Source organism: Gymnodraco acuticeps, unplaced genomic scaffold (genome assembly GCF_902827175.1).
Source record: "Gymnodraco acuticeps unplaced genomic scaffold, fGymAcu1.1, whole genome shotgun sequence".
Lineage (NCBI taxonomy): Eukaryota > Metazoa > Chordata > Actinopteri > Perciformes > Bathydraconidae > Gymnodraco > Gymnodraco acuticeps.
The window spans coordinates 1-27399 of record NW_022990957.1 but is presented as its reverse complement, the minus strand read 5'-3'; the positions used below and the strand labels follow the sequence as shown (position 1 = coordinate 27399).

The 27399-nt window shown below is 38.0% G+C and overlaps 1 protein-coding gene across 1 annotated transcript; it reads right to left on the bottom strand.

The window, feature by feature from the left end:
- Nucleotides 1-1162: 1162 nt before the first annotated feature.
- LOC117558764 (plastin-1-like) lies at nucleotides 1163-17397 on the bottom strand. Its single transcript, XM_034235150.1, has 17 exons — nucleotides 17275-17397; nucleotides 15334-15518; nucleotides 14578-14668; nucleotides 12406-12566; nucleotides 11939-12068; nucleotides 11272-11404; nucleotides 11106-11187; nucleotides 8822-8987; nucleotides 7552-7697; nucleotides 7262-7357; nucleotides 6392-6593; nucleotides 6030-6108; nucleotides 4062-4176; nucleotides 3828-3961; nucleotides 2580-2703; nucleotides 1812-1945; nucleotides 1163-1731 (listed from the first exon to the last, which is right to left on the bottom strand). Exons 3-17 carry the CDS (start codon nucleotides 14645-14647, stop codon nucleotides 1593-1595), a joined length of 1911 nt encoding a protein of 636 aa, XP_034091041.1. The 5' UTR covers nucleotides 14648-14668; nucleotides 15334-15518; nucleotides 17275-17397; the 3' UTR covers nucleotides 1163-1592.
- Nucleotides 17398-27399: the final 10002 nt, after the last annotated feature.

Here is a 27399-nt window from a genome sequence, read left to right as displayed (position 1 = left end):
AAAGTAGTGAGACTTTACTTGGGATAAACAAAAAAATACGACCTCAGTTTGGGTAACAATCATTAATTCTAATTAACAAAGTAATAGAAGAGTCTGGCTTTTTGTTAGTGACTTTTGTAAGTACGTTTTTGTTGTTGTACAGATGTTTTATCTTTAAGGCCTACTGTACATTTTCTAATCTCTAATGCCTTTTCTTTTTCTATTTTGAGATGTTTCTATTTTAGAATTGTTTATTTCTACGTTGTTGTTTTTTTATGGTGTTGCATCTCATCTTAAACCTCAAGAAGTTACCTTATTTTGATTATGTCACGGTCACAGGCTTTTGTAAAAACATATTAAGGCATTTTACAGTCTTAGTCCATTCTATTTTAGGCTAAATATTATTACAATTGATTAATTGTGGCCCATTATATCAATGTGGAGTCCTGACACTTAAAGGTGGGGTAGGTCATTTTGGAGAAACCAGCTCGAGTGCGGCAGTGCGCTAGAATTTGAAAATACACAGCTGGAAGACATCTGCTACTTCCTTACAGAGCCCCTCCTCCAACACACACGAACGCGCACATGACCAATGAGGGCACGAGATAAGTTTGTGCACAGATGGAAGGCTGACAGGCAGGTAGGCCATCCAGTTATTTTAGCCGGCCCGGCTAAAATGATTGGTCGTGCTTTTTACATCACCACGGCTTCCACAGATGACATTTTGTTATATATTTATTGTCAAAGCATTTAATGTATTAATTGCTATCGGGATGTTAAGAGCATTCCATGGAATATAACAAAAAGTGTTTCTGAAGTGAATTACCCCACCTTTAACCCTAACTCTGAAATTGCTAAGTTATCAAGGCTTAAGTGGTACAGAGAAAACATATTACATAAACATATATTTAAAATAAAGGTCAATTTTAGATTTGGATGCTGGTGAGAGAAGCTGTGAAGTGTACGTACATTTGCAATTTTGAGGGAAAAACACATAACACAAAAAGCAATAAAATAAACTTGCATTTGTTTTGCTGAAATGTGTTCTCTTTCTTCACCTATGTCAGTCGGATGATCCTAATGTTCAACTGTCCTTAAAGGTAGCTCAGTATCTCAAAATCAACCTGTTGTTTTTCATATTTATTTAACCAGACACAACACACACAAATACAAGGCTGCTCAATACATTCAATAGATTATCTCTTTAATTAAATAGCAATATTCAATGCACAACATTTACAGACATAAATTATATTTATGTTCATGATTCCGTTTTTGTTTCTTTTTTCTGCTGAGGCTTACTTTCTGTTTATATGGCAGAAAAAGTCAATACATGTAATGCGTTATTAAATATATAAAAAAGAACAATTAGGAGATTGTTCTATAGAAATCACAGATAGCAAACAAATGAAGTGGCTTTCCTGATGAGAAGTGATTTCCAACTTTAGGGAGGCTTATTGTTTGCATGAAAAGAGAAACAGTCTTGTTCTGATTTTACAATTGGAACAATTAAAATCATGGGGAAAAGATGGGGAAAATAGGAAAAGCGCATAGAAACAAAATGGATGTTCGTGGTTGGTTTCCTGGTGGTTGGTTCTTGTCTTCTTTTTGTTTTAGCGGTTGACCTTTTTCAAACCGTAGCCCATGAGGCTGGCGAACAGCGTCAGCACCATTTTTGGATTCACCTCCACCAAATCGTCAGGAAGTGCATAGACACGAGCTCCGATCTTACGAGCCAATGAGATTGCATACCTGGGGGAGGAACAGGAAGAGTCAAATACCAAAATGAAGAACATGAAGAACAATAACCTGTTGAGAGTTGGTGTTTTTACTTTGCGTTGTTGAGTTTATCGTCCGCCTTCAGCACTCCTTTCACTCCTCTGTTCACCATGTCCCACTTCACGTTATTGGGAGCGATGGCATCGATCAGATCAATCACCGGCAGACTGGTGCTGATCAGTTTGTCCTGCAGAAAACAAGGAAGCAGTGTCAAATACAGCCTTTTGTTTACTCACACCACGTACTCTCTCACCAACAGAGATGGCAAAAGTACACACATCCTTTACTCAAGTACAGATACTCGTGTTTAAAAATACTCTGGTAAAAGTAAAAGTACTGACTAAACTTCTTTACTCAAGTCAAAGTAAAGAGGCTTTGAAATGTACTTCAGTAAAAAGTACCCATAACGACCAGCTGTTTTAAAGAGTACCTGACCTCCCTTTATATTAATAGAACAATAATGTCATTGTTAGCTAATGAATGTTTCCATGCTGAACAACGGCAACATGACAACGTTTCCATTGGTCCCTCTTCTTTAGAGAAGACCAGGAAATGATGGATACACGGATCGTGTTCAAATCAATAGGCACGCAATGACTCTAAATAATAATGATCACGCCACCAAACACACATTCAAACTAAAGGAACCAGCTGTTTGGAAAATGTGAGAAGTAGAAAGTACAGGTATTTGTGTTCAACATGTAAGAAGTAAAAGTCGTCCGAAAAATAAGTAGTGGAGGTAAGTACTGATACCAGAAAAAACACAGTAACGAAGTATTTGTACTCCACTACGTCCCACCTCTGCTCACCAACACACTCACTTTGAAACTGCTGATCTGTGTGCTCTTCTTTGATTTCGTCAGGGTGGTGTTGACCCAGTCGAGGATGATCTGATCTTTGACCTTCTCTCCATCGCCCAGATCTGACAAAACCAGCAGCGTGTACCTGAAGGATAACGAGCAGGAGGGATAACTCAAAGTGTGCAAGGAACAAAAACTGTTCAAATGGGTCGAGCAGAGAAATTCTTCTGTTGTTCTTTACATCTGTGATTTAGTCTATTCTAGAGTACTACAGTACTACCTGGTACAAGTGTTAGTCAACCGCTTTAAAATCAAAACTGCTCCACTTGTTAAAAATGTGCTCAAAGATTGTTGGTCCACCCTGTCAGAGACTTCATGACTCAGCATACCATAATAACCTCGTGAGGCTGTCCAACAACATCCTCTGGGACCCAAAGCATGTTCTGAACAGAGAATATGAACCGCTACCATCTAATGCAGGGGTGTCAAAGTCAAGGCCCGGGGGCCAAATCCGGCCCGCGACTTAATTTCATGTGGCCCAACAAGAGCAAAGAATATAATATGTTTATTATACATTATACATATAGTTTACATGCCGCTTTACAGAAGCACATTGCCCATAAACTACATGTCCCACAATGCATCTCAAATATGATTTTATTCCCCCCCGGAATTTTACTTTTTTTTTCACAATTTGGCTTTTCTTTTTAAATCATTTTGTGACATTCTCACTGAAGAGACTTGCAATTGTTTGCCCTAGACTTCTGCTTTCAGACGTAGTTAATTATGAAGTGATTAACCTATCCGATAATAATCCAATGCAGAGGAAATAATGTTATATAATAAATGATTTTATATATATTAAATATTTATATATATAAAACTGGTCCTTTGAGTGCAACCATGATGCTAATGTGGCCCGAGTTGAAATTGAGTTTGACACCCCTGTTCTAATGGGAGATTCAATCAAGTCAGACTGAAGCATCCTTTGTACTCCAGTCAATCCTCTCAGTAAACACAGAGCTGAGTCCAGATCAAATGCACGCTCTTTGAGCAGGTTTTCTCTCAGTGATCGAGCTGTTATGTTAAATGTTTGTTGTTTGTTTTTCATGTACTGTGTCTTGATATTTGTCTGTTGATGTTACACATGGAGCTGCTGTGATGAAAGTCAAATTTCAGACTTGATCTGACCAATAAAGTATTATCGTATCGTATCGTATTCACTATGGACAGTTTGTCTTTGCCAAACAACATGGATGGAGCATGAACCTCCTCATCAGCTGCCAGACCAGCGCCAGCGTGTGCATGCGGCTCCCAGAGTTCAAGTTTTCTCCTCCGATGCCGACCAGAGAGAAGTGAGCGACGTCCCTGCCGAGCTCCACAGCATAGTTGCAGTTCTCCAGCTAAAACACGTGAAGAAGAACAATGTTACTTTCCTTTTATGTTCACATCAACATGTAGTTTAGTGTACGAGCTTTCAATTTCTCTGTTTTATGTGCACACCCTCTTCATGTTGGCCCCCAGGACGGGATACGGCGGGTTGTTGACTCTCTTCCAGTTAACGGGCACATTAACCTTCTCACAAAGCTGCAAGATCACCAAACCATCACAAAGGTCCCTGGAGAGGAGAAACAGAGACCGTGAGGAAAATGAACTTCAGTGCAGTAACAGTTGCTTTTTTTTGTACAAAAAAAAAGAACCATGTAATAAACAGAACAGAATAAAAAAATGACTTAAAAAGAAAGTTTTCACGGCGCTAATTTTGATTCAGTATCAGCTTTTCTAATTACTTAGAAGTAAAATGGAGCTCCTGTTCAGGTGTTTAACCCTTTGTGGATATTACACAGGCTAATTTCAGTCTATTGTCAAATCAACATGTTTACATTTCATTATTTCTTAGCAATAAATCAATGTGGAATCCAATATCTCCATACCAGATTCAGATAGACTCATTACATATCATTTTACATTACATTATTACATTGCCTTTAGCTGACGCTTTTATCCAAAGCGACTTACAATAAGTTAATTGGTTACTCAACGTAACAACACCAGACGGACCACTAGAAGCTCCACACGTGGCGAACTATCAGTCCCATTCAGGAAGAGTACTTTTGGTCAGTCATCATTCTCGGTCACATCAATACAAAACTGGAACTCTCTACCCACTCAAATCAAAGACATACATACACATCCCACCTTCACAGCTCACTTAAAAACGTGGTTCACTGAGAACTACACCTGCACACACTAGTCTGTGTTGAGTATGGCGTGAGTGTTACATGTTGTGTTACATGTTGTGATCATGGATGTTGCCCCTCGTTTCTGTGATGTGATTGTGATGTGCTATATGTGACATGTACTGTATATAGCAACGTGTGTTGTTTATAGTTCTCTTTTATCCTCACACCTGTATCTACTTGTCTTTCCTCCTTTTTATTTTATTTTATATATTTTCTTATAACTAATCCTGTTGATATATTGTAATTTTAAGGGTGTCTATTACCATCTGGCCGGGGACAACAGCTGGAAATTAGCCATGTCGGCTAAAGCTGCTCCATTTACTGTTTTTGTGACAGTTCATCGATGGGGACTGTCACTATAAATAAATAAACTAAACTAAACTAAGTGCATTCGACCAAGAAGATACAAACTTGAAGAAAACAGAATCATATAAGTACATCAGGTTTCATAGAGCCAAACATTTCAAGTGCTACTCAACTGGCTTTAGATAAGCCAGTCCTTTATTAGTATATAAGTGCTTTGTTAGTAATTATTTGTTAGTAATTCTATCGCTCGAAGTGGAGTCGAAAGAGATGAGTTTTCAGTTCGCACCGGAAGATGTGTCCTGATGTCAATAGGGGTCATTTAGCTGATGCTTTTATACAAAGTGACTTACAATAAGTGCAAAAACCATAAAGAATCAAACAAGGATAGTGCAGATATATTCACTTCAAGCAAGTTCATACCATAGTAAGTGCTGGTGAATTAGTAACAAGGCCTACATTAACTCAAAAAGTACAATAGCTAAATTGCCAAGGTACAATGACCCCAGCCTGGTTCAAATCTTGGTTATATTGCCTTGTTAACACTTGTTACAGGTGAGGAAATTACTCATTCTGAAGGGACTACAGAGCATAGCCATTATTTTAAAGTAAATTAAAGGTTAGTTTAAGATAAGGATGCTGGTAAGAAAAGCTGTAAAAAAAAGACAGAAAACCAACTAATACAATTGCTATACCTTTGAGCAAGGCACCATTTTACCAGTAGAGCCTTATGATACTATAATAGCAATAATAACGTGAATTCATGGCACCATTGAAAAACAAGTTCAGAAGGTATTACAGGTAAGGTACAACTGTCCCCTCTTTACTGCTCTTATCAATGGTTCTTCTGGGTATAATATGTAAATGTCTGGATGTTTAACAGGCCTCCACTTCCTTGATTAGGTTAATGTATAACATGACATACCAGTACAGGTGGTTGACGTATGGAGAGACGCCCAGAGAGTTCATCCAGTTTCTAAATGTCTTCTCTTCGTTGGTCTCAGCTGTAAATACATAAAAAACATCAACCTTTCCTCCTTCTCCAGCTGCTCCCACACATGTACTGTCAGCTGATAGGATACTTTTAGGTGCAGCTATAGGTTGTATGCAGATATGGATTTATGGATGATATAAATTGCTGTGTTTTTATTGCTTTTATCACGCAGTACTATTTGCACTGGAGTGTGCATGTCAGCATTTTATGACTGAACTTTCATTTCAAGCCTCAATGCTATAACATGACGCTGCGTAATTATACTGGATGAATGATTATATTCTATGTCTCACGTGCTATGTCTGCCGGGTCGATGCCGTTTCCGTTGATGTGAGCCTTCTGCAGAGCAGGGTGCATGTTGAACAGGTTGGCGACGAAGGCCAAGTTGAGCTTGCTGTTTCCAGATGTGACGTCATGAGGAGAAACAAACTGTCTGCAGTCCAGCCGCGCCGCCTGCTTCAGCATCAGCTCCGCCCTTTTGTCCAAATTATGCTCCTACACATGCACATCAAACAGACACGTGTACATGCTTGGTATCAGACACTTTGTATATATTTTAGAGGGCTTCATCTTTTTATTTCTGTTTTATGGGGTTTTATATTTTATATTGTTGCATCGACTCAGTTGTCTTGTGTCTGATCTGTCAGAGAGAAACCATTATTTATTTTATTTTTATTATCATACATTTGAACTCTGATAAAATGTTATATTTTGCTGCATGTACCGTTTAAAGTTCTTAACAGATAATCTGAGGGGAATTTGTTGTTGTTTGTTTTTAACTTGTGATGTGTCATTTTGTAAAGCACTTTGAGCTGCATGTGTTGTATGAAAAGTGCTATATAAAAAAAGCTTTATTATATAACCATGCCAAAATCCAAAAGGAAAATACTCTACATTGTTGTTGTTATTATAACTAGTCTTCATCAAAAAAGGACCATCTAAATAATGATGCTCAAAAGTATGCCAGTTTTAGCTTTTAGTCGATGCAGTCGATTGGCAGGTGCACACACAATATTACAATTATTAATAATAACAGAGAAATTAACAATGAACCCTACAAATAAATACTCATATCTGTCATATGTCAGTGTCTGGTTCACAAAATCCACCTTCAAATTTGATATTTTTCACGTATTAAATTGTACAAAGACACACTGACTCACACTCAGGCCGCTCATTTCAATTTTCACTCTCATTTTGTAATCGTCTTGTTCTTCCTGAGCAATCTGGTCCAAAAGGTGAAAGTAGGCTCGCGAGTCCTACAGGGATGAAACACAAGAAGGGGTTAAACTCATCTGTGTGTGTGTGTGTGTGTGTGTGTGTGTGTGTGTGTGTGTGTGTGTGTGTGTGTGTGTGTGTGTGTGTGTGTGTGTGTGTGTGTGTGTGTGTGTGTGTGTGTGTGTGTGTGTGTGTGTGTGTGTGTGTGTGTGTGTATGTTTGTTCTGAAGGGGACCTTAATATCTTCACTGAAGTTGCTGATGGTGTTGGTTCCTGCGTTGCGTAAATGATAGTTGACCCAGCGGAGCAGGAGCTCCTCGGGGGAGAGGGACATCAGTTGCTGTAGATTTTCCTGGCCATCTGCCAGAAGGCTGATCAGGGCTGGAAACACATTCACAAACGGTCTCTATTAAAGTCACCTATTATGCAAAATCCACTTCTTCATGTCTCTTTTACATCAACATGTGTCCCCTCTTCTTCATGTCTCTTCTACATCAACATGTGTCCCCTCTTCTTCATGTCTCTTCTACATCAACATGTGTCCCCTCTTCTTCATGTCTCTTCTACATCAACATGTGTCCCCTCTTCTTCATGTCTCTTCTACATCAACATGTGTCCCCTCTTCTTCATGTCTCTTCTACATCAACATGTGTCCCCACTTCTTCATGTCTCTTCTACATCAACATGTGTCCCCACTTCTTCATGTCTCTTCTACATCAACATGTGTCCCCTCTTCTTCATGTCTCTTCTACATCAACATGTGTCCCCTCTTCTTCATGTCTCTTCTACATCAACATGTGTCCCCTCTTCTTCATGTCTCTCTACATCAACATGTGTCCCCTCTGTGGAAAGAGACTCTGAAAGTTTCAGGAAAAAAGATTCTCTCTATTTTTGTCCTGATCCATTTCTATAAAAACCTGTCTGAAAATTAGCTGATCAGATTTTGGACACTTTATGATGTCATAACGATTTTTTGGCTTGTGTAACCATTAGCCAATCAGCAGCCAAGGTAACCCCCCCCCCCCTTATCACCTGAATCTCCTCCTAGAGCACCATTGTGTTCTTTGTAACCAAATCTCTCTCAGAGGGGCGTGGGGAGGGGCTCCTTATTTTCATCTAAAGTAACAGACAGAGAATCAGCACTTTGGAAACAGGGCTAAAACAGAGGGGATTGTGGGTAATGCTGCAATGATCTGTTTGGTGTTTGGAGCCAATCAGAGACATGTTTTGTATATATCTGAGACCTATAATATATTGATAAAAAACAGTACAATAGGGGACCTTTAAATGTAGTAGGTACGTTTTATATATCTAATAATATCTGGAACATCAACTGCATTCCATCTAGATTAATAGTGTACACGTTTGTGTGTGTATGTGTGTGTGTGTGTGTGTGTGTGTGTGTGTGTGTGTGTGTGTGTGTGTGTGTGTGTGTGTGTGTGTGTGTGTGTGTGTGTGTGTGTGTGTGTGTGTGTGTGTGTGTGTGTGTGTGTGTGTGCACTGACCTTCGTTCCTGCTGATTTCTATATCAGCAAACAGGCCAACCTTGATAATCTGCCAGAACAGTCCCAGGACCAGATGGGGTTTCCCAGCCATCAGATCATGGGCATCGATGCTCACCACCGTGCAGCCGATCGCAGAGGCCGAGTTCAGCGCCAGCACCAGATTCTCCTACAAATCAATGTCAATCAAGAGTTTTGCTTAAAGTCAGACGTTTCAGAGAAGATACAATTAAAATCACTGAAAACACAAATACTGTGACCAGAAAATGTATGAGAAAGACGGATGGCTGGAAGGATAAATATCCCCCAACGACAAATAAAAGGACAGATAGGACTATTCCCTTTTTCCCTTTACTTCTCCACAGAGTACTGCAGAGTCAAAAGCCATATATAACTCAAAAAAGAGGAAGTATGCAGTAAACGTTAATATTTTACAGGCTGTGTTTTTCACAGTACACGACATCATTGCACAACAAATGCTTTGTCCTAAAGACCTTCCCTTAAAACTGCTATTGTCTTATATATATATATATATATATATATATATATATATATATATATATATATATAGTTTATTTACCCGGTAACCAGAGGAATCGTTTGGTTGATTGCTCAATTCAATCAAATCAAATCTATTATTTATTGAAGTTGTTTCCTTCTAACTGTGAGAGATGTTCTTGTCTTCTTTAAAAGCTATTGTCAAAACTAATAGCTTGTGATTAGGTGAATACACTTAGGTTAGAGTGTTAGATAAGAATGTTGTAATCATTCTCATATGTGTGTGTTCAATATGAAGCATTAGCAGCTTAGCTCAGCATAAAGACTGGAAACAGCTAACCTGGCTCTGTCCAAAGGTATACAAACATGCAGCTCCCAGCACATCTGAAGATTTTTTAAAACGTGATGTCTCGTTTGTTTATTCCACACAGAAACTGACAAGTTTAAAACCTACATTTCTACAGTCTCTGCTGGCTCCCTCGAAACCTCAAAGTGTCTGCAGGAAGTCACTATGCCCAGCACGTTACTCTCACAAAATATGGATGTTTACACTTTGGTTATTGTACAGATTGAAAGTGGCAAATGTGTGAGGGTTAAAGCTCCTGGTGAGTATATGTTCACAATTACAGTTTGCATAGAACCAGGATAACTGTTTGCAGTCTTCATGCTAAATTAAGCTAAGCTAATTGGCTTGTTAAAAACCTTTCTGCAAACTTCATTAATTTCCAAAATGGCAAAATATTATTTTACAATTCTAGTAGTGATGTGACGTTCGCGAAGGATCCGATTATTTTGAACGGCTCTTTGGTATGAACGAAGGGAACCGAGTCCTACTTGGTGAGAGCCGTTCTTTTTTTTCGTTGGTTCACTGCCTGCCATAAATCCACTCGCCTTTACGGGGACTTGCTTTCCTGAATGCACATTAGCCATAGATGTGTAGTACCATTACAACACAAGATGATGGCATAACGCGTGCTGCTTGAGTAGTAGTTTGGCTAGCTGAGAGATGTAGCAAGTTATAAAACATTTCTGTGAGTAAAAGTAGATTTCTGACAATACAGTCTATTAACCCCGCCCCCTTTAAAAAAAACCGGCTCTTTTGATTGGAGCTACCTTCAAAGAGCCGTAATTCCCATCACTAAATTCTAGTGCAAGTACTTCCTTCAGTATGGATTACCATAAAGGTTACAATGCATGACACATTTCTTAGTATTTGCTGCTTTTTAGATTCAGGGTATATGCAGGAATCCTGAAGTCAAATGTAAAACCTTTTAAGACCTTTTTTAAGACCCTTTCGATACATTTTAAGACCTCATCGCCACTTTGAGTTTTAACCGGTTACCTTGGCGACACACTTTACCTCACATTGACTATATACAGTATTGATTGTCCTTCCTCCTTATCTTCCAACCATTTGGACGCAAACTTGCATTTCCCCATAACGATGTTGTTTAACAACCGGCGTAAACGGACCTTCGCGCGCTATCAAGCAGTGAGCGTGCGATGTCCTGTTCAGATGACGTCCAATCCAACGGGATGCCATCAATAAACTACAGAATCACACTACACACCTACGCAATGATTACATTCAGGCAGACTGTAGAACACAACCTCTTTGGACACTTTATATACTTATTGAAAACAAGCTACAAAATGTAATACCTTGGAAAATGCCGTTTAATACTTTTTAATAGCCTTCATTTTCGCTAAATTTATTTATCAACTTTTAATACTTTTTCAGACCCCGCGGACCCCCTGTATTAGGATATGATGGAAATCCTCCACTCACTGTCATTGTGAAGGTGGCCAGTTTCTTGGTGTTGATGACTCTTTCGTCGATGGTGTCAGGCTGGGACAGGTTGATCATTTTGCTGTAAGACAACAAAGCGTTTGGGTAAATAATGATGATGTTTTTCAGATATGTGATGTCTCAGATTCCTCCTTGTGAGCGTTACCATAACAAGATGCCGTCACGGACCGAGGCGAAGAGGCTCTCATCGTCTGGGTTCATGGGCAGCAGATGTTGGCAGTCTGGGTCTTTGGCCAAAGCTTTATTGATCCAGTTGACAAAAGCCACCTTTTCCTCATCTAAACAAACACACAACCACACACACATTTACTCAAGGACTGTACTAGACTACACATTTAAGGTACTTGTATTTTACTTGAGATCTTTCTTTGGAAGTTACTTTCTACTTCATTAAATTCAGAAGGAATTAACGTCTTTCTAGTTCAGTTCTCTGGCCGGCTAAGTTTATTTACGAATGAAGTTTTTTTGTATAAATATATATTAAATGTATTGACAATTATACATTTTCACTGTATTTTTTTTATTTCTACATGATGGACTTTTAGTATATTAATACGTTAAGGTACATTTAACTGATTATACTTTTTTTTCTAAACATTTTAAGTATAATATATCAAATGTATTGACAAATGTAAATGTTTAAAACATTGTTTTGTAATGTATTTATTTGGTTATGTTGTTTTTCTTCTTGTTTTTTTAATGTTTTTCTGCATGATGGACTTTTAGTATTAATACTTGAAGGTACATGTATCTGATTATACTCAAATATAATTCTTAATGCAGACTTATAAATGATTATTGCACACTCTCACCGGAGTAGGAGTGCTGTGTCCCCTCGCTGGATTTTCTAGACATTCCTCCAAAGGAGCGAATCCCATCTTTCCTCGTGATGATCTTCCTAAACGTTTCACTGAACTCCTTGCTCTTCAGCTCTTGGAAGATCTGAACATGAACAGACAGTTACTCCATGCACAGTTTAAAGGTACATTATACTGTTTTTCCTCAATATATTATAGCTCTCAGATATATACAAAACATGTCTCTGAAGTGTTTGGCTCCAAACACCAAACAGATCATTGCAGCATTACCCATAATCCCCTCTGTTTCAGCCCTGTAACCAAAGTGCTGATTCTCTGTCTGTTACTTTAGATGAAAATAAGGAGCCCCTCCCCACGCCCCTCTGAGAGATATTTGGTTACAAAGAACACAATGGTTCATAATAGGTGACCTTTAAAGATGGTACGTCAACATATCTGCACACAATCTGCACATGACTCACAGAAACAAATTCCTCAAAGCTGATCTTCCCGTCCTTGTTGGTGTCTCCGCTGAGGAAGATCTCGATGACTTCTCGCACCTTGAACCCCGGCAGGGAGAAACTCGCCTCTCTGAACAACTCCTGGAGCTCAAAGTCGCTCACAAAGCCGCTGTTATCAATATCTACACACACACACACACACACACACACACACACACACACACACACACACACACACACACACACCACACACACACACACACACACACACACACACACACACACACACACACACACACACACACACACCACACACACACACACACACACACACACACACACACACACACAGGTAGGAGCGCAAGTCAATTTGATGATGATGCCCTCAATATTCTGGGTAAATATTGCCCACAGATGATAAAAGCAGAGACAAACAATGGACTGGTAGGGCTTCATTAAAAGGTCATTTCTTAATAATTTAATTAAATACAGGTTTCTACGTAATTTGGTACTGGCTATATGAGGACAATAAAGACCAATCTTTGAGTTGGATGAAGTGTGTTGAGTTAATAAGCAGTTATTGCTTTATTGTCACTCCATCTTCATTAATTATCTGCTTATACCTCAGCTGCACTTTGGCATGATAATACTTAGATGGTAACAAAAGATAAAACACTGGTGCTGTTTAAACTGCACAGACATGACAACTAAAGACACAGATATTTTGCAAATACTTTGTGTGCTTAAAGAAAGACATTCCAGGTGAAGAGTAAAACATGGAAAGAGAAAATAACACCAAGAAACTTCCTTCATTTATCACTTACATGAATTAAAGCAATCGGTTTTGTATTACAAGTTTCCTGAATTTAAATATGCCAAATATTACGTTGTACATGATGGTATATGCTAACTTTTGCTACATCATAAGAAACATTGGAATATTTTGGATCTTCTCTTCCCACTAGTGTGAAAGAATAAATGTTGTGAAGTCAATATATTCCAAAACCTTAAATTGACAAGTATATTAAAACTTTTTTTGTATTTTGCCTCGGGTGGCACTTTTAAAAATAAACACTTACAAAAATGCATTTGTTCCATTTCTCTCCAGTTCATTTTCATAACCCAAACACTATATGATATAATACATACTTACATTCAAATATACTCACATAAATACTTTTAAAATCTGCCCTTTACTCTAACATCTAATATACTGTATTTTGTCATATTGACCTAGTACCTAATTACTTGTAAATGTATATTCCTTCCTATAAATCGTTTTTGAAATACTTTCTATTTCTAATTGTTCAATTGTATTCCTTCTCTTACACCGTATTTCCTCATACTGCTTTTATGTTTGCACCACTATGGTCGACCTATTGGACAATAAACCTGATTCTGATCAAATTTCAGAGTTGATTTGAAGTGTTGAACTAATGATAAACCTTTTTTCTGTATAATATGTTGCCAAATCCTTTTATTTGACAATATACATCGGCCAGTTATTGCACATACTTCCTCATAGTTGGTGAAGATCAAAAACAAATGCTGAAACGCCGGCTTGCTGACAAAGCTGTTCTTGATTATGAGAACTGGAATGTATCCAATTGGACGTGCACCAATTGAACCTTGGATGCATTTAAGTTATAATTCGGACAAATAAAAGTCCCTTTAATGTAACTGAACATTATTTTGAGGGAAATTACATTAACTGGGCCGAGTAAAATAAAGTGTTACATGTCATTTTAAACTGTACAATATTTAAGTCGGACCCATTTTACAAGTTTATCTTTTGGGCTTTTTTTTATGGCTCACTATTATCAGCATTTTTGCAATTATACACCTATGTACTTATGATTTATAAGTTTACTGATAACATCTTGCAACGTCTCATTATTACTTCTGGAATACCTCACACATGCACTCAACAACACAAGCAATAAAAATATCTTATACAAGAGTCATTCAGGTCAGCTGTAAAGGTCGAAATCAGGCAAGATCATCCGTCAATACAACTGTAGGTGTCAGGTATGTGTGTGTGTGTGTGTGTGTGTGTGTGTGTGTGTGTGTGTGTGTGTGTGTGTGTGTGTGTGTGTGTGTGTGTCTGTGTGTGTGTGTGTGTGTGTCTGTGTGTGTGTGTGTGTGTGTGTGTGTGTGTGTGTGCGTGTGTGCGTGCGTGCGAGAGAAACTCACCGATTTTATTAAAGGCCTCTCTGAGATCTTCCAGGTCGTCCCTGGAAATCTGTGTGACGTGACTCTCCATTGTAGCTTCTCAGTGGTGAACCTGAAACACACACACACACACACCCAGCTCTGGATCATTTTGGACGCAAAGTCAAATCAGATTTTGCAGGATTGATCATTATTAACGACACAGGCAAACATGTAGACACACTTGGAGAAATCATTGAACCTAATAGACATTACCAAAGCTGAGTTGAACAAGAGAGATTGGATCATAAAGGTGGTAGAACTAATAGGAAGTGTCAGGTTATTTACTGGAATTTGTCCAGGGTAGCCTTATGACACTGATTATTCACACACACATAGAGGCACATGAACACACCTTCGTTTCCCCATAAAACCCCTGAGGGAGTAGCATTATTACGATAAAGTATCCCTGTGGTTCTTTACTTAAGGACACGATAAAGTCAAAGTCAACTTTAATGTCAATCTTTCAGTTTGTGTGTACAGACGGAGAGATCGAAAGGACGTTTCCAACAACCCGGAATACAAAAATACAATTATACAATATACAGATATGTATACAAATATGTATACAAAATGTATATCCTATAGACACATATGCACACATTAAGATAAAAAACACAACAATCAATATATACAAAATAACAGTCACTTCAATATTAATATCTTTGGTGCAAGATTGTCCATAGCAGCGTAAACAAAAAAGTGTCTGGTGCTGGATTAAAGGACAGAGACGAGTACCTTCATAAGAGTTCCCTGTTAGTCCCGTGTGGAGCCTCTCGGTGCAGATCCCTCTGGACTGAATGCAGGACTGGAGTTTTGCAGAGGCTTCAGACCGGAAGCTGGATCCCGGAGAGGCTGAAGAGAGGCAGGTTATCTCTCCGAGGAGGAGTCTCTCAGCCGTGGACCTTTGGCCTGCCTGGACCCTGGGACGGGCGTAGGCTGACAGTTAACATTTAACACCTCAGCTGTGTCATCGTGTTATTGTCTTTAGAGAGAAGTTCATCTGTTTGTCTCTACTACCGGCCTCTTAAACAAAGCCCGGCCCCCCCACTGACACTTTACCTCAGCCACAACGCAGACTCTATGCATTACATTAATGCACACACAATGTACACTATATCTGTTTTCTTGTCTTTTTTATTACTGCCGATTTTTATTCATATTTTATTCCGTTTTTCATTCCATTGCATTGTAAATACTGTTATATTTTACTATATTATATTTTTTATTATTTTTTATATTTTTTCTCGTTCCCTACCTGTGTTTTTAATTCATGTTTTATTTTTATGTACGCACCATGACGTCAAGTCAAATTCCTCGTATGTGTAAACCTACCTGGTAATAAACCTGTTTCTGATTTGGAGTTTTAGTATCTGACATAGAAATACGATACGATACGATACGATATTACTTTATTGTCAGATCAAGTCTGAAATTTGACTTGCGTCACAGCAGCTCCATGTCCAACATCAACAGACAAATATGCATACACAAATACATGAAACACAAACATTTAACATAACAGCACAATCAGTGAGAGAAAAACATGCTCAAAGAGCCTTCAGCGTGCATTTGGTCTGGGATTTAGCTCTGTATTTACTGTGAGGACTGACTGATGCACAAAGGAGTGCTTCAGTCTGACTTTATTGAATCGTGGGACCCTGTATCTCCGATTAGATGGTAGCAGTTCATATTCACTGTTCAGAACATGGTTTGGGTCGGAGATGATGTTGTTGGACAGCCTCACTAGGTTGTTATGATAGAAAGCATAAATACTGGTAGGATGACAGGTGGGAAAGGAATATTCAAAATAAAATCCTTAAATAAACGTAATAAATACATTAAAATAAAACAACTAACACAGGCAATCAAATACTATGAGTGGGATATCTACACATTATCACTATTTGCAGCAGGTAAAGGGCCATTATCATCCAATATTTCTCTTAATCTGTGAAGAAATGTCATCTTTATCATGACAGACCTCACCTTAAGGCCTATGTATTGCTCCAGACCTTATCAATATACAATTAAAAGAAATATTAGCTATCTTTACAAGAAGTAGATAATAAGATTGATATCATCAAAAATATAAAGCAACAGCTGGGAGACAGTAAGCCTAGCCTAGCTTAAAAGATCCATAGCTTTATGTGTTTCGAATAGTCATCAGAGAAAGGGAAATTGCAATTAATTAATATATAAATGGGTTTAAAGAAAGTATAAGAGTTCCTATATATATCTAAAATGTTCTATCTTAAATGGTGCATTCTATAAAACAAGTTAATATGAAGGAGTTTGTTTAGTATCATTCTCTCATCACCTTTTTAAACTAACCCTTGCACACATTTTGCATCTCTGTCAACATGTTTAAAACATGAGGCCTGTGTTTGCCTCACTGCCACACGCTCTGTAACCTGAGGCACAGAACCATTACTCAGATTAAACTGCGCCGCTTTACCGCACTCTCTCACACAGTCAGCAGATGATGCTTTTTGTTGAATTGTCTCCACACCTTTTTACCTAAATCTTAACAGGATTGCTCATTACTGTTGAAGCTCTGACATAAATCAGTGGCATTTGACCTGCAAGAGTTTGCAATGTGTACATTATGAAGCAGCTGTTCTTTTTAAAGAATTATCAAACTAAAATGTATGAAAAGTATAGAAGTAAGGAGCTTACATTGAGTCCAAGGCAGGCTGAAGGGTTTATGATCCGGAGCAGGGGCAGTCCGTAGTAGAAAATCAGCTTCTCCTTTTGCAGCAACGTTTCTTAACTTCTTCACACTTTCCCCTCTCTTCTCTTCTTTTTACCTGTCAGCCTTTCCTTGCACCTCCATCGCAGCTCAAACAGACACACGCATATGAGCCCAAACAAAGTCTCAAGAAAGTGCAGAAAGTTTCTCTCTTGGCTCAGACGAACACACTTATGACATTTTTACACCTGTTTACTAGAAAGGTATGCAGCTTCTAAACCCTCCTTTCAAATCCACCATGATAACTCCTTCATTACTCCATCTCCCCCTCAGCTCTCTCTTCTTTTGACACCTGATCACCCAGTTTCTCTCCCTGACTCAGAGGTGCTCTCCGGTTACCCTCTCATGCTAAAAGTCTCCGTCAGGCGGTCCACTTCCAGGCTTTAATGGAACCTCACAGTTTGGGATGCTGAGCAGTTGTTGGTGTAAAAGTGAAACAGCCAGCCAAATACTTTCTCATAAGCCTCCTGCATAATGCACTTGCATCTCAGGGCACACGCGCAGTAACGACAGTGTAAATCACTCAAACGTACAGCATGCACACACACAAGCATGCATGCACAAAAATAGTCTGAAAACATATAGAGATCAAATAATATAGATTTTTCTCATTCGAAATTCACTAGCTTGGATGCTCGTGAGCAGTGGCGGTTCTAGACCAATTTGACTGGGGGGGCCAGGCTGGGGCCAGTTATTTTCTGAGGGGGGCACAATAAATGCAGGACGAAAAAGACAGTATGCGGTGGTGCGCATACACCTAAGAAAGCAATGCAATACAGTTATTGGTATTTGTTTCATTACACCTTTATTATATGCGTACCTTTGTATGCCGTTTGGGTCTGTGGGACACGTTTTCAGTGTTTACTAAAAGAAAATTATTTTAACCTGCTTTATTGGACCTAACCTTCTCTAGGGGGCATGCAGCCCCGGGAAGATATTTTCAAATGTTGAAGTTAAATGCATCAATCTGGTGCACTTTGAGCACAAAAGGAATTTATGGATACAGCTCTCAACACTCAGATGAAAGGGAGCTGTATACTTTTCAATAATCAAAAAATCTTTATATGATCACAACCAATAACAAATCATTTAAACTTGTTTATTCTTATCTTATTTTACCTATAGTATTCTTTCTTTTTATTTATGCATATTTTACTAATCACTCCCCGTTTTTGTCTGTCCTATAGTAGGCTACACATTGGAATGATTTCTTTATTTTTTACAACACTGTTACGTTCCCTCCTAACTAGGGGTACAAAGGGAAGTAAAAAAACACCAGAATAATCGGGCGAGAGAAAAAGGAGAGGAAACTGTCTACTGAAGCCACAAAATGATGTTTTAATGGACAAAAGAAAAAGGGCTCACCAGCCAACTTGCAAAGCAAACTAAAATAAACAATACACGAAAAGGTAAACTGGAGCAAATCTAACAATTCACAAGAACACAGGCCTCACACAGAGATAGAGACATGATGCACACATGCAGCCAGAGGAGAAGGAGAGCGCGACTGCAGCCTTCCTCAGGTCCTTTATGGAGGCCCTGATTGAGGATTGGGAGCACCTGGGGAGAGGCTGCACCTGGGGACAATCAGGCTGCACCTGGGGAATCAGAGGGAGAGAGAAAAAGACACACACCCACACAAACACTACGGCACGTAACACCCCCCCCCCCCCCCCCCATAAAACCAAACAAGTGTTTGGCCACAGTTACCAAAACACACATTACATAGTTACTTTTGAATACTTGGAAGCTGCCACCTGCTGCTTCCAAGCCACACACTCCACCACTAAATGACCAGGGTCAAGACAAGAGAAACACAATCTCTTAGTGTCGGGACCTGGGAGAGAAACAGAATGAGCATGTGTGACACGTCTGTTACGAGCCCTACAGTGAGGATAATTACTCGGAGGATACACTTTACCTCCGGCTATATCATTACCCATTATGACATCTACACCGTCGACAGGACATTTGGGGAGCACAGCAACTGGAAAGAAACCAGTAGCCAGTTCAGACTGGACATGGACATTGTGAAGATGTGCGGGCACAGAACCCATTTCAATACCTCTCACCACCATATTCGCATCACAGGCAGACTCAGCCCTCAGGGGCAGGGCACCGGCAAGGATGAATGACTGTGAGCCACCACTGTCTCGCAACACCGTGACCTGCCGCTTGTCCTCCACCCTTCCTGACAGAGATAAAGGCAGTAGAGATGAACGGTTTCAAACACTCATCAGGCCCTTTGTTAACAGTGGCCCGTCCACTAGGACACACTGCTGTAACCAAACCCACCCCTTCTGGGTGCTTGCCATCCGCTGTCTGCTTTCAAGCTGCACAGTCTGCCATCACATGACACTGCGGTCAACTCAGCCGTCTCTCAAATTTGCTTGGTCAAATGAGCAGTTCTTCATTTCTGAGTGCGCGATTTATAGCGCCTTTACGGTAATCGCTGAGAAGCGGCACCAACGCAAGAGTAAAATAATGCTTTTTTTTTCTGCTTCATGCGATACAAATTATTTTTACCATGAGTTCTTAAAAAAACTAACACTGTTTGACTCAGTCCTAGTTTGAACTGCTACCAACAATAAAATGAAGTACTTTACTGTCTTTTTTCTGGGTAATACTCTCAAATTCCCCTCCTGAGAACAAAATCATGCAACTTCTGCTATATTTGATGAGATAAAATGATTTTTATCGATGCATCCTTAATAAAAGTGCATACTGTTGAACTCAGTACTACTTGGACTACTAGCACAAGTACAATCAAGTACTTTTACTGTGTACTTTTGAGTAGTCCCCTGTCAAACTCCCCTCCAGAGTACAATAATGCATGTTTTCTGCCTATCTTTGATGAGAGATAAAATGATTTGGTGCAATAAGTTCTTAATGTAATTGGTACTGTTGGATTCAGTACTACTTGGACTACTACCAAAACTACAATCAAGTACTTTTACTGTGTACTTTTTGAGTAATCCTTTGTCAAACTCCACCCCTGAGTACAATAATGCATGTTTTTTCTGCCATCTTTGATGAGAGATAAAATGATTTTGTGCAATAAGTTCTTAATGTAATTGGTACTGTTGGATTCAGTACTACTTGGACTACTACCAAAACTACAATCAAGTACTTTACTGTGTACTTTTTGAGTAATCCTTTGTCAAACTCCACCCCTGAGTACAATAATGCATGTTTTCTGCCATCTTTGATAGAGATAAAATGATTTTGTGCAATAAGTTCTTAATAATTGGTACAGTTGGATTCAGTACTACTTGGACTACTACCAAAACTACAATCAAGTATTTTTACTGTGTACTTTTTGAGTAATCCTTTGTCAAAACTCCACCCCTGAGTACAATAATGCATGTTTTCTGCCATCTTTGATTGAGAGATAAAAATGGAAAATTTTGTGCAATAAGTTCTTAATGCAATTGGTAACTGTTGGATTCATTACTACTTGGAACTACTACCAAAACTAAATAATGCAAAGTATTTTATTACTTGTGTACTTTTTTGAAGTAATCCTTGTCCAAATTTCCACCCCTGAGTACAATAATGCATGTTTTCTGCCATCTTTGATGAGAGATAAAAATGATTTTGTGCAATAAGTTCTTAATGTATTGGGTACTGTTTGGATTCAGTACTATTTGGACTACTACCAAAAGTATAATCAAGTACTTTTACTGTGTACTTTTTGAGGTAATCCTTTGTCAACTCCACCGCCTGAGTACATAAATGCATGTTTTCTGCCATCTTTGATGAGGGGATCAAATTATTTTTAGCCATAAGTTCTTAATAAAATTGGTACTGTTGGACTCAGTACATGTTAGACTACTACCACAAATACAATCAAGTACTTTTACTGTGTACTATTTGAGTAATCCTTGTCAAACTCCACCCCTGAGGACATAATGCATGTTTTCTTCTTCTGCCATCTTTGATGAGAGATAAAATGATTTTGTGCAATAAGTTCTTAATGTAATTGGAAACTGTTGGATTCAGTACTAACTTGTGACTACTACCAAAAGTACAATCAAGTACTTTTACTGTGTACTTTTTGAGTAAATCCTTTGTCAAAAACTCCTCCACCCCTGAGTACAGATAATGCATGTTTTCTGCCATCTTTGATGAGAGGGATAAAAATGATTTTGTGCAATAAGTTCTTAATGTAATTGGTACTGTTGGGATTCAGTACTACTTGGACTACTACCAAAACTACAATCAAGTATTTTACTGTGTACTTTTTGAGTATCTTTGTCAAAACTACCCACCCTGAGTACAATAATGCATGGTTTTCTGCCATCTTTGATGAGAGATAAATGATTTTGTGCAATAAGTTTCTTAAATGTAATTGGTACTGTTGGATTCAGTACTACTTGGACTACTACCAAAACTACAATCAAGTATTTTTACTTGGGTACTTTTGAGTAATACCTGTCAAACTCCCCTCCAGAGTACAATAAATGCATGTGTTTCTGCCCTCTTTGATGAGAGATAAAAGGATTTTTAAAAATAAGTTCTTAGGTGAAATTGATACTGTTGAACTCAGTACTACTTGGACTAGTAGCACAAGTACAATCAAGTACTTTTACTGTGTACTTTTGAGTAATCCCCTGTCAAACTCCCCTCCAGATATAATGCATGTTTTCTGCCCTCTTTGATGAGAGATAAAATGATTTTTGCCATAAGTTCTTAATAAAATTGGTACTGTTGGACTCAGTACATGTTAGACTACTACCACAAATACAATCAAGTACTTTTACTGTGTACTATTTGAGTAATCCTTTGTCAAACTCCACCCCTGAGTACAATAATGCATGTTTTTCTGCCATCTTTGATGAGAGATAAAATGATTTTGTGCAATAAGTTCTTAATGTAATTGGTACTGTTGGATTCAGTACTACTTGGACTACTACCAAAACTACAATCAAGTATTTTTACTGTGTACTTTTTGAGTAATCCTTTGTCAAATCTCCACCCCTGAGTACAATAATGCATTTTTCTGCCATCTTTGATGAGAGATAAAATGATTTTGTGCAATAAGTTCTTAATGTAATTGGTACTGTTGGATTCAGTACTACTTGGACTACTACCAAAACTACAATCAAGTATTTTTACTGTGTACTTTTGAGTAATCCTTTGTCAAACTCCACCCCTGAGTACAATAATGCATGTTTTCTGCCATCTTTGATGAGAGATACAATGATTTTGTGCAATAGTTCTTAATGTAATTGGTACTGTTGGATTCAGTACTACTTGGACTACTACCAAAACTACAATCAAGTATTTTTACTGTGTACTTTTTGAGTAATCCTTTGTCAAATTCCACCCCTGAGTACAATAATGCATGTTTTCTGCCATCTTTGATGAGAGATACAATGATTTTGTGCAATAAGTTCTTAATGTAATTGGTACTGTTGGATTCAGTACTACTTGGACTACTACCAAAACTACAATCAAGTATTTTTACTGTGTACTTTTTGAGTAATCCTTTGTCAAATTCCACCCCTGAGTACAATAATGCATGTTTTCTGCCATCTTTGATGAGAGATAAAATGATTTTGTGCAATAAGTTCTTATGTAATTGGTACTGTTGGATTCAGTACTACTTGGACTACTACCAAAACTACAATCAAGTATTTTACTGTGTACTTTTTGAGTAATCCTTTGTCAAACTCCACCCCTGAGTACAATAATGCATGTTTTCTGCCATCTTTGATGAGAGATACAAATGATTTTGTGCAATAAGTTCTTAATGTAATTGGTACTGTTGGATTCAGTACTACTTGGACTACTACCAAAACTACAATCAGTATTTTTACTGTGTACTTTTTGAGTAATCCTTTGTCAAACTCCACCCCTGAGTACAATATGCATGTTTTCTGCCATCTTTGATGAGATATACAATGATTTTGTGCAATAAGTTCTTAATGTAATTGGTACTGTTGGATTCAGTACTACTTGGACTACTACCAAAACTACAATCAAGTATTTTTACTGTGTACTTTTTGAGTAATCCTTTGTCAAACTCCACCCCTGAGTACAATAATGCATGTTTTCTGCCATCTTTGATGAGAGATAAAAGGATTTTTTGCAATAAGTTCTTAATAAAATTGGTACAGTTGGATTCAGTACTACTTGGACTACTACCAAAAGTACAATCAAGTACTTTTACTGTGTACTTTTTGAGTCTTGTAATGCGCTGTTGAGGAACCTGCGACCCAAGTTGTGTATATGATCAATACACCTTAGAAAATCTTGAAATCTTGAAAGGGATGTGCAAAAGAACCATTATACAGTTTTGAATTAACTATTAGTAGAGAATAACGAGTAATGAATATACTTTATAGAGATCTGCAGATAAATGTTTAGTCTTCTCAAGCACCAACTATCAAATATCTCTCCTGATTGTTGGCACTTGACAATCACCTTCCCTGAATTTCACTCAGGTGTAACTAAAGTCTGCTTTAAGGGTTGTTTATATTTCACATCATTAATCAGAATCTGCAAAGTAACTAAACTAAATGTAGTGGAGTAAAAATACCAGGTTAACCTCTGATTTGTAGTGGAGAATTACAAAGTAACAATGAGCTGTCATGTGGGTATATATTAATGCTGCACATTATGGATACAAGCGATTTTCACCCATTTAGTAATTACATGTTTTAAATGTGTACACACCAATGTGTTTCCTATCGCCTAAACCTCCAGGGCTGTACACAGTTTAATACTGGCAACTTCTAATTTTTGGAAAAACGTCTTTTAAAACTACAATTCCCAGTAGATACGTGCCATAGAGAACATGTTGCGAAACACAATAGCCAGCATGTGTATTTCTCGGGGGGCGTTCGAGTCCAGTTTTGAATAGTCTGCCGTGGTTTCGTTCCATTTCAAAGAGCTTGACGCTCGGCGTAACCTTGGCGCACTGCCACTCCAACATCACAGGGTTTGTCAACGGGACTGTAGTCCCAAACGATAGCTGGGGATTATGGGTAGTGTAGTATCTTTGGCCATCCTAAATCTCGAAATGTCCCGTCTGTTTCTGGTGACTTTATTTACGGCTAAAATGCCCAAGATTATAGAATTAAACGAATAAATAAAAACAAGGATAATTGTGTGTTATTGTTGAGTAAATAACAGTGTGTTATTTAGAAAAGAATAACAAATTAGAAGGAAAAGATTAAAAAAATACAGATTTCAGTATTTTGAGGCTCTAAGCCCCATTTATTTTCCTCACAGACGACAAAAAAAGTCCGACATTATACGATTTAAAATAAAAACAAATAAATAAAAAGATAAAAGACTGGCATGCAATTTACGTTAGAATAAATAGAATGGTTTTGAATAATAGATGATAGTAAAATATACGTCACTTTACAGCCCCGCCCACTTTTGGGGAAACCAACGCTGTCATTTGAACGGCGATCAAGCCTGAAGCCACAGAGATCTTCTTTTACTGTCCTTTCTTCTTAGAGGAAGTACAGAAACACGTAACTCTGGATTTGTTTTAATGTTTGAGGTGCAATAAATGACACAGCAGCTTTTTGTCATGTTAAAACTATTATTTTCTGCCTCGCTCATGAGTGTAACAGCTGGCGAAATTACAGCCTCGCCTACTGATTTTAATGTAACCATATATCGAGCCCGATTGTCGATTTCAAAGGTGTGCTCTAAAATGATATTTATAAATGACTATTATCATTATTATAAGCAAGACAATAAATGGCAAATATATGTAGAAAATAAACGTATTTAAGATACGTTCATAACGAACGTAACGTGGGAGAAAATACGTTTCTAGAAGATATGTAGAAAATAAACGTATTTTAAATAGGTTCATAACGAACGTAACGTGGGAGTAAATCAGTTTCTAGCTAAACGTAATTGAGAATGCAGTTTAGTTCTGTGGGAACGTAATTTTTAGGAGACATGGTTGCAAAAATTATACATGTGTTATACATCCAGAAATATCGAAATATCGTTTCCCACAGTGTGACATGTATACATAAAACAAAAAGGGCCTAGATAAACGTGGTATAAATTAAACAAAACAAAAAGGGCCTAGATAACCGGGGTATACCGTTTAAAATGTTAATATATTTAAAGTGTTCAAAGTGCAGTTTCAGTGCAAGTCAGTTGAAACGATCTTAAGTTGGCGTGACGTTAAAGTCGTGCGACCCTGCTGCTGTACTGGCTTGTAGTTCGTTTATAGCATAACGTTAGCATTTCGCTTTTGGCGACTAGATTTATGATTCAAATTATAAAAGTAGGGTAGACATGTGGAGATTATCCGGCTGAACAAAACGTGATCCCTCTCTTAAATGTGTGTCAACCACAGACCTTATTTCGAGCTATTTTCCAAAATCCTATGGAGAATTTGCATTGGTTTTTCACGAAGGAACCGGAAGAAGTTTACTTCCGGGTTTTACCACGCGTCACTGCGGTTCTCTATACCTGTCAATTAGTGCTTCCATGGACCTCATCTGTAATGGAAGCTCGTCGAGGGTACGTATATTTGTATTTCAACAGAAAAGTAGTTATATACATAATTGTGTTCGAAAATAAAACACAAATGTTTATATGAATTGTTTATAGTTCTGATTTGACTTTATTTTAAGTCAAATCATAACTATTATATGTAGTTTAATCATTTTTATTTAGGTGGTCGCTCAGTTTTTCAAATGTACACCATTCAGCTCCTCCAGCACCCCTACTTCCTGCGGCACCCGACACACTGAACTCACATGTTGTTTAACAGATGACACGTTTGTAAACAAAACCCCTGCTGGGGGACTGGGTGATACATTATCTTTTAAAATTGTATGAACATGTCCAAATTTAAGAATCCCCATAGAAATTGTCAACGGACAAACTGTTTTCTCAAGATGTACATGTATTATTATTATTTTTAAATAAGAAAAAAACAGTGTTCTTGTTTATTACAGGTTATAAAGTTATACTTTTATAAAATGTATGGACAACATTTTAAAAAGTGCTGGGGACATGTACCCAGCATCCCCCGCTTAAATGACACCTATGAATATATCCCTCTGTCCTTTCAGCGCAAATCGACATAGCATAGGCAACAAATCAGAAGTCAGGGAATCAAGCTAATTAATTAAAAAAGTCTAAACTGAGTGAAAAGTCTAACTATAAATAATAGATTTTAACTTATGTCTTTCAGAGTCTTGGTTTTCTCAACGTTTGGGAAGGCAAGTGTTTCTTATTTGTCACACAATTGTAATTGCATTAAAAAATTCAATGATTTCTCAAATGTCATATTTTTTTACAAAGAAATTACGGAACTTTGACATTTCAATTTCAGACAAGAAAAATAACAATAACAAAAGAAGTCCTTTTGGCTGTCACTGACAAGCTTCGAGCCACAACCAAAACAAAAGACAACGATGAAGGTGACGAGAAAGACACTTTCTGGGGCGAGGTGTGTCAGGAGCTTGGAATATCCGATTCCAAGACCAATAGGACACGGCTTCATCATGCCTATAATCATCATAAAAGGTACATTTTTTATAAATATTGCACTAATATTGATTCTTATTTCTGCTTTTGCTTTTATCTTCATCATCAGTCTGCCTGTGTGAACAACTTTAATTTGGATGTGCTATAATATTTTATATTATTTGATTAATAATTACATCTTTGGATTTCATTTGCTCCTTGTCATGTGCAGATGAGACACAAGACACAGATGGTAACCGCAGCACCTGCCAGCCCATCGACAGACAGTGACCACACGGCCTGCCCCATCGACGGTGACCACAGTTCCACTGACATTGACCGCACAGTGCCTGCTACCCCATCGTCGGTTAGACAGGCATTCACAGAGACGAGTGAACCAGAAGACGTTTCAGAGGTAAATATCGCATATTAGCACGTAGTTAGTGTTAGTGTGTTATGAAACATGCACACTACTGTGTGGAGTGAAATTATAGTTAGTCCCAAATAAACAATTTAGATATATGATTCACATCAGTAAAGAGTCATTCCAACTTTGGTCACTTTCGCTAATATTTTTTCATTGTGTTTTACAG

Bases quoted from the DNA above. Each gene is read 5' to 3' on its own strand.
- LOC117558764 (XM_034235150.1), bottom strand. From the start codon at position 14,647: ATGGAGAGTCACGTCACACAGATTTCCAGGGACGACCTGGAAGATCTC. The intron at 8,988-11,105 runs GTGAGTGGAGGA...ATTGATTTGTAG, and splicing joins TGGCCACCTTCACAATGACA to GAGAATCTGGTGCTGGCGCT. The intron at 6,109-6,391 runs GTGAGACATAGA...ATGTATTTACAG, and splicing joins CGACCCGGCAGACATAGCAC to CTGAGACCAACGAAGAGAAG.